The 16,628-nt window shown below is 38.8% G+C and overlaps 1 protein-coding gene across 1 annotated transcript in view; it reads right to left on the bottom strand.

Moving 5' to 3' along the window:
* The window catches only part of ANKFN1 (ankyrin repeat and fibronectin type III domain containing 1), a 233,172-nt gene that overhangs the window by 108,494 nt on the left and 108,050 nt on the right, over positions 1–16,628 (bottom strand). The window contains exon 8 of the mRNA XM_063453345.1: positions 9,332–9,439. Coding sequence (XP_063309415.1) covers positions 9,332–9,439 — 108 coding nt within the window. The remainder of the gene's footprint in view (positions 1–9,331; positions 9,440–16,628) is intronic.

The raw sequence follows: 16,628 nt of genomic DNA, 5'->3' as shown, positions 1-16,628 counted from the left end.
GCATTGTGGTAAGCGCACAGCAGAGACGGTTACCAACTTCTTTTTACTGCCATTTAAGCTCTATTGCAAACCACAGATTACACTTTGTAAGTTACTAAACTAATGTAGGTCAGGTCCACCTTTGTCTTACTTTGTCTACTGGAGTCCAATATACTATTTCCCTTTAATACACACTCACTTGATACTCAAAGTGCAATAAAACATAAATTAATCCTGCCTTTTAATAAATAAATAAAGTAATGTTATATAATAATTCACAAACCATGGTTATTATACAGCAGGGCAGACAGACATAGTTTGGCACCTATCTGGTTAGCTAATTGTGACAGGAGTTTGAATCCATGGGTTCTAAGAGGTCCATTTATGGAATGAAAGCGTTTAATGTAATAATTGTTTTTGCATGAAATCTGGAACAGACAGCTCCATTTCAAGACGTCAAACTAGGTATCTTTACTGGGATTTATTGTACTGATATTTATTTCCCTTAGTTTTTATTTTGCTTATTTGGCCAGTGCTGGAAATCCTGCTGCCTGTTTTATAGGGACACTATAGGCAAGCAGACCACTTCATCTAAATGAAATGGGCTGTGTGCAGTGCCCCTTGCATTTTGCTCCCGCAATGTAAAACATTCCCATCTTGGAGATATGGCAATGTTTACATTACTAAGCTAAACACACCTCTAGTGGCTGTTACACTGACAGCCACTAGATGGTGCTTCTGCAATGAGAACAGAGTCTAACTTAGTTATTGATGTAGCATACTCTATTAAATGCTTCTCTGTGCTAATCATTTGATTGTTGCATTGTGCTGAGTGTTGCACATGTGCATTAAGTCAACAATGCTTCTCAATGAGAAGCATCTGACTGGGCAAGGCTGATCACATTCGGGCAGGCATACCGGTCTGCACAGAAGAGGCTGTCTTGGGCCTGGATTACAGGTGAATAAAAGGTTAATTTACTGCTCTTTTTTTGACCCTTCAATCTAAATTACCCCTTTAACAATTTGTGGCAATAAAAAAAAAAAAAAAAAGTTATTAAGCTCTATATTGTGTTTCTTTACAAAAACACATTTTCTGTTGGTGTACACCTCAGTTCTATACTATACAAAGAGATGCACTTGCTTGATCATGCACAACAGAACACAAAATATTCACAGTGGTCTTACTATATACCTATAGAAGATCTATGGTCTGTAGGAGGAGAGTTGGGAGGAGTGACTGCAATAATATGTGACTTGACACCTCTGCTTCTTAAAAAAAATCCTATGGACATTCCAACACTCCAAAAAATAACTGCAGAAAGATGTTGAAGCTAAATAAACCAAAATATTCGATTCTCAAAAGGTTAAAATAAGGGGAAAATAGAATTCTACTAATTAAATATTTAAAAAGTCACAGATGACCATTCCTATTGCAAAGATAATGGGGCACTGGATGTCCCTTTGGAGGTTTTTTTTTTTTTTTTTTTTTTTTTTAAATGATCCTCAATTCATCAGTGAAAGGAATCCAACAGAATAGCAAACAGCTGACATCATAGGCAATGGAGAACACAATGGCAGTACCCGGATACCGAGGTTCAGCACAAGGATGAAAAAATAATCAATATAAATAAAGGCAAGTCGCATATTGTAATGATTGTCTCTGCTTTTTATCATAAATTCTGTAGCTAGCTACAAGCAAATATTAGATGCATCATCATTAGTTATGTCCCAAAAAATAGCATGTGAGCACTGCTATGCAGAGAAACAACAAACACTGTGCAGCACTGACATTCATCGTCTGCACCCTCTGCATGGAGACACTGAAAGACACTTTCCTCATAGACATACATTGATTCAATGCATCTCTATGAGGAGATGCTGATTGGTCAGTGTGGCATTTGGCTCTGCCCCTCCGGCCCGCCTTCTTGCCTGAGATCATCAGAAATGACAATCTCACCCAATCCAATGCTTTCTTATGGGCAATCATTGTGATTGACTGAGATTTTCATTTCTGAAGATGTCAGCCAAGGAGGCAGATCAGGGGCAGAGCCAGCACTAGGAGGCTAGATCTTGTTTTAACACTATAGGATCAGGAATACATGCATGTGTTCCTGTCCCTGTAGTGTTCCTTTAAGTTGCAAACTTTGATGGGCAGATGAGATCAATTAGCTCAACAGCGATAAGAAGAATAAAGTATTGGAAGAAACTGGATGTGATCCAAAGCCTGCCACTTTATCTGTGACACTTATTGGGGGTTGATTTGAGCAGTATCAAAAGGATGAACTCTGTATTAGAAATAATGTATGTGATTAAGAGCATTTATGGCTAATTGCTAAATATCCGAGTAACTAAGCTCTCCTAATTCTGATGGAGCAGATATGAATTGACGGTAATTCTTAAATGTGCGACAGTTATACATGACGGTTTTGCACGTTATCCCATTTATTCTGTTTCAAATCCCACGCGTTCGAGCACAGAATAAAAACAGAAAAATAAGTGTCTGAATGCACTGTACAGACCTAGCAAATGTTCTGTGATAAAAACATAGTTTTAAGGTAAGAAAACCTGAACAATATCGTAATCCGCTACTTTTGTTTCTATGAGACCGACCTAAGAATCGTAGGAATTGTCTATTTAGTTCTTTTGCATTAGTTTTGTCACCCCCAACAAAACCAATTCAAAGGGATTAAAATTCTCTGCACGTTTGTGGATGGACAAAGATAAAAATATAGTGAGAGACACAAATCTGACAGCGGTGTTAGAGATGTCATTGTAGGATTAATGTTCTGGTAACAAAGCCGATCCTTTTCCCTGCCAGGGCTTAGGAAAAGGGTTACAAGGTTACGAAAGACTTGAAGAATTCACAGTTTAGTGCATCTCTGCCTACACTGGAATCACTGATTCACTGAGGGGAAAAAATAATACAATTCAATATCTTGTCAACATAGGTAAACAGTAATTTAGTCATGCTAGTGTATGGCATTATAAAGATAAATGAAGGATTCTGTTTTCACAATCATTTATTTTTTCCAGAAGATTAAACCTACAAAAACAAGTCTCCGCAGCTATTCCCAGGATGATTTAGTCATATTCGGCTGTATCCAAGCTGTGCACAGCCTGCATGGTTTCAATTAATTTGTATTTTTAGTCAGATCCTTATTTTGATTTTTCTTTTTTAGTTTGTTTTCTTTTAATGAGTATAAGTAATTTTTAACATCCCCCATTTCAAACAAAACTTTTCCTTTTGAAACCACTTTTTTTTTTTAAATTAATCATTTTACTCTTTCTAGTTGTATTTTTTTTTTTTCCTTACTGTAATATTTTTTTTATATATCTTTGAGGGTATTTGCGTCAGCCAAGTTGTCATTGGAATTAGCAAACTGAATGGATCAAGATGCAACGGGATAGTATGTGAATCCCTAGTCCCCCAACAGACAGTGCTTGCCACCCCTCCACTATTTAAGTGACTGGCACTGTAGGTGGGAAATCAGTGTAACTACATAATGCTTAAATGGACACTATAGGCATCCAAACCCGGTCAGTTTAACACTGCAATTGTAATTGGCCGTCTACCAGTCAGGGATGCGTCGGGATCAATTGATTTTGATGCATACTTTAAGGGTCTTTGCTGCAGAGACAGATGGCATGTCGGCTGGCTGAAATCAGAGTTTATGAAGAATCTGAAATTTTTGGAATTTTTTCCCATCGTCGTGGCTATGGAACTCTGGGGCGACGTTCTGTGTGATCATACGATGGTTTTTCACATGAGCGTTCCTTTTCTCCTCCGGTGTTGGCTTTGCTGCGGTGGTTAGTTTTGGTAAGTTTAAGGTTTAACGTGTGGATTAAGGCATGTCGTGTCTCGGGCGTTTTAAATGTGATGGCTGACTCGCTTTCTCGGTTTCAGTGGGACTGCTTTTGAGAGTCGGCTTTAGAAGTGGAACCAGTTTGATGGAGCTACCCATCAATGATGGGCCATCATCCTATGTTGATTTTAGGCCTATGGGGCCTGGTCTGGGATTATTTGTCCGAGGCATCCTGGAGAGCATATTGAGTGGTGTGGCATCAATGGCTGTCCCTGGTGTCTCAAGAGAGAGGTGTGTCGTCGGGTATTTTGAAGTGGTATTGGTTTTCTTGGAGGGTATGCCCAATCAGGGTAAGTTGAGTTTGTGTGTCCGAGAGGGCTGTGGCTGCTTTGTCTTTTCTTTTCCGGTTTATGGGCTGGAGGGATGTAAATAAGGAGTTTTATGTGCATTGTGTCGTAGGGGTTGGAAACTTAGGAAGGTTTAGGCATGTTGCTGTGGGTGCGGTCAGCTCTTTGCAAGGTGTGTGTCTCGGAGTATGAGACATCAAAATTGATAGTTAGGTATTCTTTTTGGGTTTTTGGGGCTTTACAGGTTGGGGAGATGGTGTCTCGCAATCTGTGCTTGGTTTCTTTGTTGCTGCTGTCAGATGTCCTGTGGTCCGACGTGTCGGTGGATCTCTTGATTCGCTGTTCGAAGAAGAAACAGGTCGGAAAATGTGCTTGGGTACACAGCCAGGTATTCAGTGCAATCAACACTATCTACTAGGTGTGCAGAAAAATTATATTTCTTAACATCCACAGCTGACAGTCACATAGGAGCACCACCCCTCCTCCTAAATGGTCTGGTGGAGCACCAGACTACTGTTTTTTTGGGGGTGGGGGGTTTGTCTCTTTTTAATACAAGGTGTTTGCTTTGAAAAGCTCTGCCTGATTCAAAGTAACAAACCCCTTTACCTAATAACTAATATCCTCTTGCCCTTCTCCATCTACTGTAGAGATCTGGTGCTATTGAGGCCCACATCTGGGTCTTTAGCCAAAAAAGCCCCCCACCACTAGCAATACCAATAGCAATCTTCCTAAATCACTGGTAAATGTAATAAGTATCTTCTACTCCTCCAAACTCCAGGCAGCTATAGTATCCAGATTAGTATAAGCAAAAAGCACTTCTTATTACAGAATATGCAATGGCCTTCATTTCCTTCTAGGAATCATTATCTGTTTCCTACCAGGGACAACAAACAGTTGTACAGTAATCTTGTATGCAGACTCACGCGGACATACCAGAAGAGGGACGTTTGGACAGTAATCCTACAGATTCTCAAATATGTTTCTATCTGCCATTATTAGGCACAAACCCTACAATGATACCCCCATCTCTGATCTCTTCAGTGTTAAATGTCCTCTACCACATTTCCTCTCAATCCCTTACACATTTTTTGGAAAAAGAGAAAACAAAGCGAAAATAATTGTCACTAGGAAGGGTCCATTTCCCATCTCAACATTTATAACACAGGGTATATGTACATATATATATATATATATATATATATATATATACACACACATACACATAAATATCATTTACACACATAGGTACACCATTATTTATTTTAAAATAACAATGGACAGAGGATCAAAGAGCATCTATATCAATCCACATGGGATTTCTTCTTCAACGTCTGGGTCAGATATCACATAGGTATCCTGTATTTTCACATTCCTCTATGGCAAGCAAATTCACTTCCTGAAATCTCCATTTTTGTCTGATGTTGTTTGGCTATGATTACACTGGCTCCGAGGAGTGTTCAGATTCAGACATGTCCTTCTACCATTAAAGTCTCCACTAAACGTTGGAAGAATGTCTTTCAGCTGCTCAGAAAACTAACATGCTGCATTTAGGATAAGACACCGTTTATCCCAGAATTATGTCTCAACTAATTCTCCCCCTTAGCTGCAGTTTACTTGGAAATACAAATAAACCACATTCCATTTCAAAGAACAGATTTTTGTGTGTTTAATTATTTTTTTTCCCACCTCGGCCCTAAACAAATAAGTCGTAATTAGTTTTGAATGTGATTTATTTACAATTGCTTCAATATTTGTAATATTTCAAATTCTTTGAACTTTCTAGCAAATTATTCCTCCTAACCACAAAATAAAACCATTTCCTCTTTCTGTCTTAATTCATGATTTTTTTTTTTATTTAGCTGCTCCCTTAATAGTATGTTTAACTACCACCACTTAAAAAAGCCCTCTAGATAACAAATTTGGAAATAATTTAAAAGGTTGTTAGACCGCATGCACACATAAGTAAATAGACCTGAAATTGCTATGCAAACAACACGACCAGACGTATCAGACATAAAAAATATATATAAAACAGATTATTATAAAAAAAAAAAAATGTTAAAGCATTAGAGACTATTATCCTATGGCTTTGCTTTTTAATGAATGGTTATGTGTACAAAGAACCAGAGATTCTGAATAGTTATTTTAGACAAAAACTTTGACATCACTTTCAATTCCTAACAATTTACATTTTAGTGAATAATCGTGAGTATGACAGTGACGAGAAGGATATTTTGCGGTGGCTGTGAGTTAGACAGTGTCATGAAGGTTATTTTGCGGTGGCTGTGAGTTAGACAGTAGAATGAAGGTTATTTTGCGGTGGCTGTGAGTTAGACAGTAGAATGAAGGTTATTTTGCGGTGGCTGTGAGTTAGACAGTAGAATGAAGGTTATTTTGCAGTTGCTGTAAGTTAGACAGTGGCATGAAGGTTATTTTGCAGTGGCTGTGAGTTAGACAGTAGAATGAAGGTTATTTTGCCGTTGCTGTAAGTTAGACAGTGGCATGAAGGTTATTTTGCGGTGGCTGTAAGTTAGACAGTGGCATGAAGGTTATTTTGCGGTGGCTGTAAGTTAGACAGTAGAATGAAGGTTATTTTGCGGTGGCTGTGAGTTAGACAGTAGAATGAAGGTTATTTTGCGGTGGCTGTGAGTTAGACAGTAGAATGAAGGTTATTTTGCAGTTGCTGTAAGTTAGACAGTGGCATGAAGGTTATTTTGCAGTGGCTGTGAGTTAGACAGTAGAATGAAGGTTATTTTGCCGTTGCTGTAAGTTAGACAGTGGCATGAAGGTTATTTTGCGGTGGCTGTAAGTTAGACAGTGGCATGAAGGTTATTTTGCGGTGGCTGTAAGTTAGACAGTAGAATGAAGGTTATTTTGCCGTTGCTGTAAGTTAGACAGTGGCATGAAGGTTATTTTGCGGTGGCTGTAAGCTAGACAGTGGCATGAAGGTTATTTTGCGGTAGCTGTAAGTTAGACAGTGGCATGAAGGTTATTTTGCTGTGGATGTAGGGACGTTTTAGCCGCGAGGCAAACGAGGCATTTTCCAGGGGCGGCATTTTCCAGGGGGCGGCAAAAAAGCCACCCCTAAATGCCCAGGGCAAATGTCTTGTTAGCCTTGCGGCTAACTGACATTCCAGGCAAGCTGCTGGGCGGGCGGCCGGCGAGGGAGCACTTCCTTTGAACTGTCTGCTCAGCTCCCTTGCGCGCTGCAGAGTGAGTCTGGGAGCCGGAATATGACGTCATATTCCGGCTCCCAGCCTCACTCTGTGGGCGGCGCGAGGGAGCTGAGCAGACAGCTCAGGGGAAAGTGCTCCCTCGCCGGCCACCCGCCCGCCCAGCAGCCAATCAGCCCAGCAGCCACTGGACCACCAGGGAGAAAGAGAACCCCCTACCAGCATTCCCAAAGGTAAGAGGGCGGGGGGGGGTGTTAACTTAAAAAAAAGTGTTAATGTGAGTGTGTGTGTGTCTGTTAGTGTGTGTGTGTCTGTGTGTCTGTTAGTGTGTGTCTGTTAGTGAGTGAGTGTCTGTTAGTGAGTGTGTCAGTGAGTGAGTGTGTGTGTCTGTTAGTGTGTGTGTCTGTTAGTATGTGTCTGTTAGTCTGTGTCTGTTAGTGAGTGTGAGTGTGTCTGTTAGTGAGTGTGAGTGTCTGTGTGTCTGATTGTGTGTGTGTGTCTGTTAGTGTGTGTGTGTGACTGTGTGTGACTGTTAGTGTGAGTGTGTTTGCTTGTGAGTGTGTGTGTCTGTTAGTGAGTGTGTGTGTGTGTCTGCGAGTGTCTGTGTGTGTGTTTCTGTTAGCGAGTGTGTGTTTCTGTTAGCTAGTGTATGCGTATCTGTCAGTGAATGTGTGTGTGTGTGTGTATTTAGAAGGCGGGGCAGGGGAAAGGGTTGGCGCGGGGGGGACGGGAGGGGGACGCCTAAGTTTTGTCCTGCCGAGGGCAGCACAAAACCAGGATACACCACTGGGTGGATGAGAGTATGACAGTGGCGAGAAGTATATTTTGTGGTGGCTGTGAGTATGACAGTGGCAAGAAGGATATTTTGCGGTGGCTGTGAGTATGACAGTGGCATGAAGGATATTTTGCGGTGGCTGTGAGTATGACAGTGGTGAGAAATATATTTTGCTATGGCTGTGAGTATCAAAGTGGCATGATGAATATTTTGCGGTGGCTGTGAGTATGACAGTGGCATGAAGGATATTTTGCGGTGGCTGTGAGTATGACAGTGGTGAGAAATATATTTTGCTATGGCTGTGAGTATCAAAGTGGCATGATGAATATTTTGCGGTGGCTGTGAGTATGACAGTGGTGTGAAGGATATTTTGCTGTGATAAGTATTTATATATATTTATATATATATATATGAGAGCAACAATCTGTAACAACCGGACTCCCCTCCCCCCAAACCTAATACAGAAAGCCAATAATGCTTGTAAATGTCAACAAAGTGCACCATTAGCAGTATCAGACAAATTGAGTGTCCATGTAAACTGACCTTTCGTTTCATGTTTGAGAGGTTCATAGGGATTATATGTCTATTTATAGCACAACCCGATAATGATGCAGTCTTATTTGCTAAAACATTTTGCCTGTGTTGGGCAAGTTTAAGAATGATTTAATGTCTTATTCTGTTATATCGTCTTTAATATTCCTACGCCGCGGTGAAACATTCTTAATTACCTCTCTTTTACAGGAAAAAAAATACTCCGTCCATTACTCAGTCACAAGTTAGTTTTCAAGGAGAGTTAAAATATCCACTTAAAAAATTGTTGATTTAAATCCTCCTAGAATTCCATCATAATATTTACAAGTTTATGTAGAAAGAGACAAATGGCTTTAAAAGAAAGTTAAAACCTTTTAGGTAAACAAACCACACTTTCCTGTTGCCTTTGAGGCTCGGTGACCACGTCTGGGTCCCATGCAGCTGTTTGTATGCTGTAAAGCTGCTAGAGACACCTTCTAAACCATCTTGTTTTTCATCCATGATTTTTTGGATATTTTACAACAAAAAAGCAGCTTAAAAGTCAGTATATAAATAAATAAAAATAAATAAAAAATCACCAATTATTTTAGCTGTAAAGTGAAATTGTTATGGACCGGACATTTGTGCTGCTTGCTCCATAGCAACCCAATAGCTAAACCTAAAACCTGAAAGAGCATTAAAACAGCAATGTTTGGCACATGTGCCCTAAAGGTAGGTTCCTACCTCTGCAGCTGTAATGTTGATGAACAGCTCGAACTTGCTGAAAGAGACGATCCACTGCTTCAGTCTGCCCCTTCTGCCTGCACTCCCGTCCATCGCAGTCTTTCCAGTCTGTTAGACAAACACATGCAGAGGTAGTTACTGAATATTCGGCAGTTGCATTTCTTATAGCACAGATATCATTCTCTAAATCTGAGAACCTCAGCTTCACGTCTTGTGCATTTAATTAATTTCAAATGAGGATCGAGAAAGACGCATGGACCAAGGTAGTAGAGATAAGGCAGAGTACATGAGATGGACCAAGGTATCAGGAATTGATGAACATACGAGAGATGAACCAAGATATAATAAATGGATGTGATAGACCTATGTATGATGGATAAATAGATAGAAAGATGTCTTGCAAAGTTGTGAGCTTTTAGCACTTTGACAATTGTTTAAGAGGATTAATCATGCTTTTAAATACCTTGTCCATGATTATTGGGATATTTACTCCCAAACAGCACTGGCTTTGCAATTATTCATATTATCAATATTGATCAGTACTGCTTCTGGTCAGACAAAATGAGGACCCTCTCTAAAGTTTTTCTTTTCATAGTATATATAGGCCAGTAGAGTTTTTTCTTTGTTTTTTTTATTATATGTATTTGGGTTGATGAGTACTATAGTCATTGCGGACACCCTAAAGTAGTGGGAGTTTGAGCACAGGGCTTAATTATGTATGTTTGTATTTGCTTTTGTATTACACACCCAAGTTACAGTGCTGCCACCCACCCCATGCGTCCCCTGTCATTCGAGATTTTGCCTTATAGCTAAAGACAACAAGGTGAATTGTTAGTTTAGGACTAGTTTGCCTTGATGTGGCAGGTGAGCTTGCACTTTAATGGCCATTGGATTAATACTAAAAAAAAAATCCAGTTATTTAAATATGTATAGGGATTCAGGATAGTGCGCAGGTAACTTTTCTTTTTTGGTTTTCGTTTTAAAAATGTATCTCTGGCAAGTAGCTATTCACCCTTGGTGTGTGTGTGTGTGTATATAAATATATATATATATATATAGAGAGAGAGAGAGAGAGAGAGAGTGAGAGACAGACATATCTATATATCTATGCATACTCTCCTTTCTCTCAATGAACATGCAGGCTAACTAGTTCCCACCCTTTCACTCTCCCCCCGCACTCCCTTCTTCAATTTTCCAAACTGGGCCACCTTTCAGATCTACACATCATATTCTTCATTAGACCAGAAGCTATACTGGTTGACACTGATGATATATTTTCTAATAATGCTCCAAATTGATGCATACAACATCCAACTCACACACATAAAAAACCCTTATAATGAAGTAGTCTTTTGAAGGTCACTGATAAATAAAGGGACGATCAAGGAAGTGACGACTATAAACCATTCTAGAGCCAGGGTTGTGAGTCCAATATTCTTCTTCAGGTAATTTATATAATCATTATACTGTTGGCCTCTCTGTCTATATTCATTCCTTTGTGAACAAATGAAGGAGAAACATCAAATTGCTACCATTAATGGCATCACTGCATACAATCCGGAATCAGAGTTCTAAAGAATATAAGTGTTCGATTGTACTTACATCAATTTTGAACACTGAAATTAAAACGTACTGCACTTTGACTTGTTTATTTTTTATTGCTTCTTATATCTGGATCCATCATATTGATCTGAAGAATGGTGTAAGTCATTATAAACAGACCACTCCATCACAAATGTCCTTCTACTTGGGAGAGATGTTAACATGTGTGAGACCCTAATGGGAATATGGTCCAGTATACAAGGGATACACAAACAGTTATTCACTTAAGTGAGAATTATAAGGCAATTTCAAATTTAAATTCAAAATGCCCTGAAATCAAGCACTTCATAATGTAGACGTGTCAAAAGCAGTCCTGATGTTGCAGAACATCTAAGATTGCTGCCAAGTAGGAAGTCAATACCTGTGCATGACAGCGGAAGGTGCAAGCTATACAAGGACTGAGAGGAGGGAGGTTGGAGGCAAGAGGAGAGGGAAAATTGGGGAAGAGGTAGCATGTGGTAATGATGGCTGGGGAACAAGCAGATTATTAGAAATAAGCATTGCATCCCACAGACTTTGATAGCGATATTTAGGTCATTAGTGGGCCATTAAAATACAAATATTGTCAATAATTGCATGTAAACATGCTGGTCATTATGTTTAAGTCAAGTCAATTTGTATCCTTGTCTGTCAGATTAATAAGTGTGTTACCAGCTATTCACCAGAATTATTAGAGCATATTCTTAACTCGAGTTACCTCTGTCCCCTATTGACTTTTACATTAGTACATCCTCATGCAATATGATTCCCTTCATATAATGAATGCATGACTTGATAAAGCAAGCAGATCATACATACAGATATAACTTGACTACCAGCCTAATGCTAGGTGTCAAATCAGTGCTGGTGCTGTCTCATTTGTCAATGAAAGCTGACAGCGTGTAATAGAATAAGGTGCAAAACATTGGCCTGTAAAGGTGCTCTACAGGTTTTCTCGTGGATGTTTTGCTTCTGGCCAAAGAGTGTGAGTTCGATGTTACGAAACGTTGTCATAGACACAGATCAAGCTCCATGATCAGCAGATAAGGCGAAGATCCAGGAATTTGCAGTGACAGTCTGTTAATTGACAGTGTACGCCTCCGCTGGAGCCGTCCCTGGGGGATTTCCAAGAGACTTAACTGGAATTAATCAGCTTGTTGAAAGATCATGTTTCCATATGTTATATGCTCAGCCTTCCATCAAAAAGCAAAGTTTACTTATGAATATATTGTTTCCTTCTTAGAATGAAGAGATTTGATACATTTATTTTTCATGTTGGGAACGCGAGATTTCTCTAAAGAAAGATTCTCCTCCATGTCCTGAATTTGTTTAGGTCATATTGGTCTAATTTATCGCTGTGATCATGGATGTTCTGGTCTTAAAGGGATATTATAGTGTTAGGAATACAGTATAGTTCCCTCTGGCACCCCCTACCTTGCGCTTACTGGTTCCCATTCTTACATGCGCATTAGGGCCCTCCCCATTACTATGGAGGTTTTTACGGATGCTTGATGACATCCAGCGTCGGTTATGGGACCTAAAGTCTGGTAAGAGGAAGCGCCTCTAGTGGTGGTCTGGTAGAAAGCAATGTTTTGATTTCTCCTCTTCATTTGCAATGTTTGCCGTGGCTTTGTCTTGCCTGAACTAAATTATGATGTGAGTTACTAAATCTTTAATATCAACTTAAAAGAAAATGTAACATTTCATGAAAAACAAAATACAGAAAAAAAAAGTTAACCCGTGTTATGGGAGGCTATCTTTATATATATTGCCAACACATTCCGAAGTGCTTTACAATTATAGAAAGGGGATAGTTAGAGGTGAAGAAAGCCCTGCTCATAAAAGCTTACAATCTATGAGCAGTCCTTCGTGTTGTGAATATGTTGTGAAAATTAGGAATTTTTTATACTGTGAAATTAGTTGGGATACGATTGTATTAATGTTGACCTTTAAGTAAAGAATATATATATATAACAAAATAGATTTTAATTCTTCTTCCTCTGTAGAAAATAAATAGTACTGCATATATTTGTATCTGTAAAAAGTAAGTCTAAATAAAGAAAGATCCTTTTTTAACCATATAGATACACCTGTCCAGACTGGTTTTTGTTTAATTTTTTCCCTTTTCACATACAATGTACAGACTGTACATAATGGGCAGAAAAGCTACTTTTATTCTATTTAAAATAACATTTTATATAGAAAATCTTTTATTTTCTGTTTTGCTTTCATTAAAGATAAGCTTCTGTAAATGTTAAATCTGCGGATAGGAAATGTTCCAGCAAGCAATTAGAAAGGGGTAAATAAACAATACCTTGGCGATCGGTACATGTATAAAGGTGGTACAAGAATCCTTAAAGTATTGATATACAATGGGTTCTGGAACTCTTTTAGATGTACCAGGAGGGCATCGTCATTTAATGAAATAATGCATTAAAAATAACTCAACTAGAATATGAGATTCAGTGGGTGCAAGTGGCTTAATGTACATTTAATCCTCCGTCAGTACCATGGAGAGAGCACACTGGGAGCTGCTGGAATTCATCCCCAAATGGAGCTCCATCACTTTTTTATTATTATTGGCAACTATATAGCGCCAACAAATTACTCAATGTGGAGATATAACAGCAAATATGTAAACTATTAAAAACTCTAATGGGAAACAAGAAGATATTAAAGACCCTGTTTGAAGGAATTCACAGTCCAGAGATTGTAAGACATCTCAATGCAGTCACCTTGTCTGGTCAGGGAGAATATATATATATTGTGCTATTGGCCTTTAATGACTGTTCATTACATTTTATTTTTAAAATGTTAAGGCTTCTACATACCCACAGGCTGTCATCAGCCAGTGCTCATAGGGAGATCATTGTGAACCAGAATGTCTGTGGATTTACATCTTTAGTTGTAGGTCTATCAGAGTTAGAAATTGTGAGTGGGGCACACGCGCACTTTTTTTTTTTGTTTTTTTTTTTATACAAAGGCTTTTAATTAGTTTTACATAAATGTTTTAGTGGGATGTATATAATGTTTAAATAACATTTAAACCACTAACAAAACACACCTACACATTTTCCTAAAATGACAGCCTAGAAGGGACTGTTTATAAGTTTACATTTTTTTTTTTTTTTTTTAAATTGGAAAAAATGCAAACAATTTGCCCAGACAATTAGCAGCAGCAGTGAACTCTGCCCTGACCAAGAAGTGAATCTTTCATTCTAGTGAATGGGTTCTGAAATTATCCCCCATAAAACCCTGACAGTTGAGACCTCTGCAGCACTCCATTCATGTGATGAGTTGGATCTGCTATTAGCCTATTGACAAATCCATTCATAGTTTGGTATAATGTGAGTGTAAATCTATTTTGAAGGGAACAAGCATGCAACAGTACAAGAGTACCAAAATAGAAGATTTTGTGGTTAGTTTAACGTAAACCCCCACTAAGTACTGAAACAGTGTAATACAGTAATACAGCAAGTTAACAGTCAAGTGACCCTCTGAAATAAAACAAACAGGGGAAATTAATATATGACAGCCAGCGTGCAGCCAGACTCACTAGATAGAAAGCTTAGACTGCAGTAGTATTTACGTGTTCAGTACCTACAGACTGAATCTACACTAAGTCTAGGAAATTCTAGTAGTCTCAATACAGGTATACCAAGTTAGGGATTATTGGGGGTCTGAAGAAATCATATACTGTGAGACCACTGTTCAATATCATAAAACTTTTCTTCCCTACCATTGTTTTTTCGTGCTCTGACATTTTGACATGAAATCATTTGTTTTAGAACAAATCTCAATTCATGTAAATCTTGCTTAGGATCCGCCTCCCCCCATCAAGTGATTAAAGAGACACTATAGTCACCAGAAGAACTACAGCTTAATGTAGTTGTTCTGGTGAGTATAATCATTGACTTCAAGCATTTTTATGCAAACACTGCCTCTTCAGAGAAAAGTCAGTGTTTACATTGCCCCTAGGGACACCTCCAACTGGCCACTCAGATGGCCACTGGAGGTGCTTCCTGGCTCAGTGCTGCACTGCCATTCAGCGTCTCCACGCTCTGCATGGGGACACTAAATTTTCCTCATAGAGATGCATTGATTCAATGCATCTCTATGAGGAGGTGCTGATTAGTCAAACAATTTGGCCCCGCCCCCTTGCCAATTTCAGCCAATCCGATGCTTTCCCCATGGGAAAGCATCGGATTGGCTAAAAATCGTCAATTCTGATTATGTCACCAATGGGGCGGAGCTAGCACCAGCGGACCCACACTGTGCTGGAAATAAGGTGAGTTTTAATGGTCTTTAATGGGGGTAAGGGAGGGCAAGCCACCTAAATGGTGGGTTTTGCACTATAGGGTCAGGAATACATGTTTGTGTTCCTGACCCTATAGTGATCCTTTAATTACTCTGTATCACTCACTTATCTTGAAATCTAATTGCGTATTACACCCTTATAACGTGATATCAGAATTTCAGTATTGTATTAGCTAAGGTTTATTATTTATGATGAGTGAGAGCCTTTACTTTTGCAGCTTGCATTAAAAAAAAAAGGAGATTTTTTTTTTTATATTACAAACACACACGAAATGCACATTAGCAATGTAGTAACAGTTTTGTAGTGCAGACAACTCGTGGCGCTTTCAAATTGCAGGGAAAAAGTCCAGAAGCCCACATGATGACATCACCTGACAGAAGACGTCAAGCTTTCATTTTCGTACGCCAAATCTCATTTCCCCTCTGCCTCTTCTCATTGTCTTGCTGTCATGAATTTTTTTTTTTTTTTTTGGATCTGTAAGCTAGATACATTTCGTGAGGATGTGATCATCTTCTGTGCAATTACTGATCAGCAGCATAAGATAACAAATATTCTCAATCTGTCCTCTGCTGGCGATTAGTATCGGAATAGTTTTATTGTGTACATACAGGCGTGAGTGGCAGCTGCCTTAAGGGTGCACTTATAAGTATTATTATCCGCAGGTACGTATATCAGAATAATAACACAAAGTGTCAGTAAAAAAATATATGATCTGCACATACAAATAATCCTGTATGCCACAACAGCCTTATCAGAAAATCTCTAAAATCCTAAACTTAAAGAAAAACATTATTAAAAACAGGATGAAGGCCTTTATTGGCAGGAAATGTATAAAACGCCAAAAAAAAAAAGTGTTACAATTTCTGCCTTCGTATTTCAATAAAATTTAGACAAACCATGGATTGTGGCAGCCAATGCTGAAGCTTGTGTATTTAGTGTATATATAAAACTCATTTTGAACTTGTTACTCCAGCATGGATTTTTTTTAAAATCTCTAAATTGCGTCCTAAGTTACAGAATTTGCTTTGCCGAAAGACCAACGGAGGAAAAATTATATATTCTGCGCTTGTTAAAATATTAGAAAATAATACGATATGCTGCAGCCCAGATGTTCAAAACATGGGCCTCTTTGTGGGGTTCCATGGGAATGACACACGCCTAATTAAAAGATATGAGTGTGGCGATACCGACCTTTGAATATACACCATGGGTGAAGGGAGGATGCACATTACTACACCAACTATGGGGCAACGATAAAATCTTGCTGTTTTCTGATATCCAAACCAAGTTCCATTTACCCAGTCGGACGCGGTTTTCATATCTCCAACTAAAGTCTCTTTTACATAAAGTCAAAGTGAGCATTAAGCCCACTGAGTTGATAGAGACCCTAGAAAAGAT

Source organism: Pelobates fuscus, chromosome 5, assembly GCF_036172605.1.
Source record: "Pelobates fuscus isolate aPelFus1 chromosome 5, aPelFus1.pri, whole genome shotgun sequence".
Classification (NCBI taxonomy): Eukaryota; Metazoa; Chordata; class Amphibia; order Anura; family Pelobatidae; genus Pelobates; species Pelobates fuscus.
This window is presented reverse-complemented; position numbering and strand designations above follow the sequence as displayed.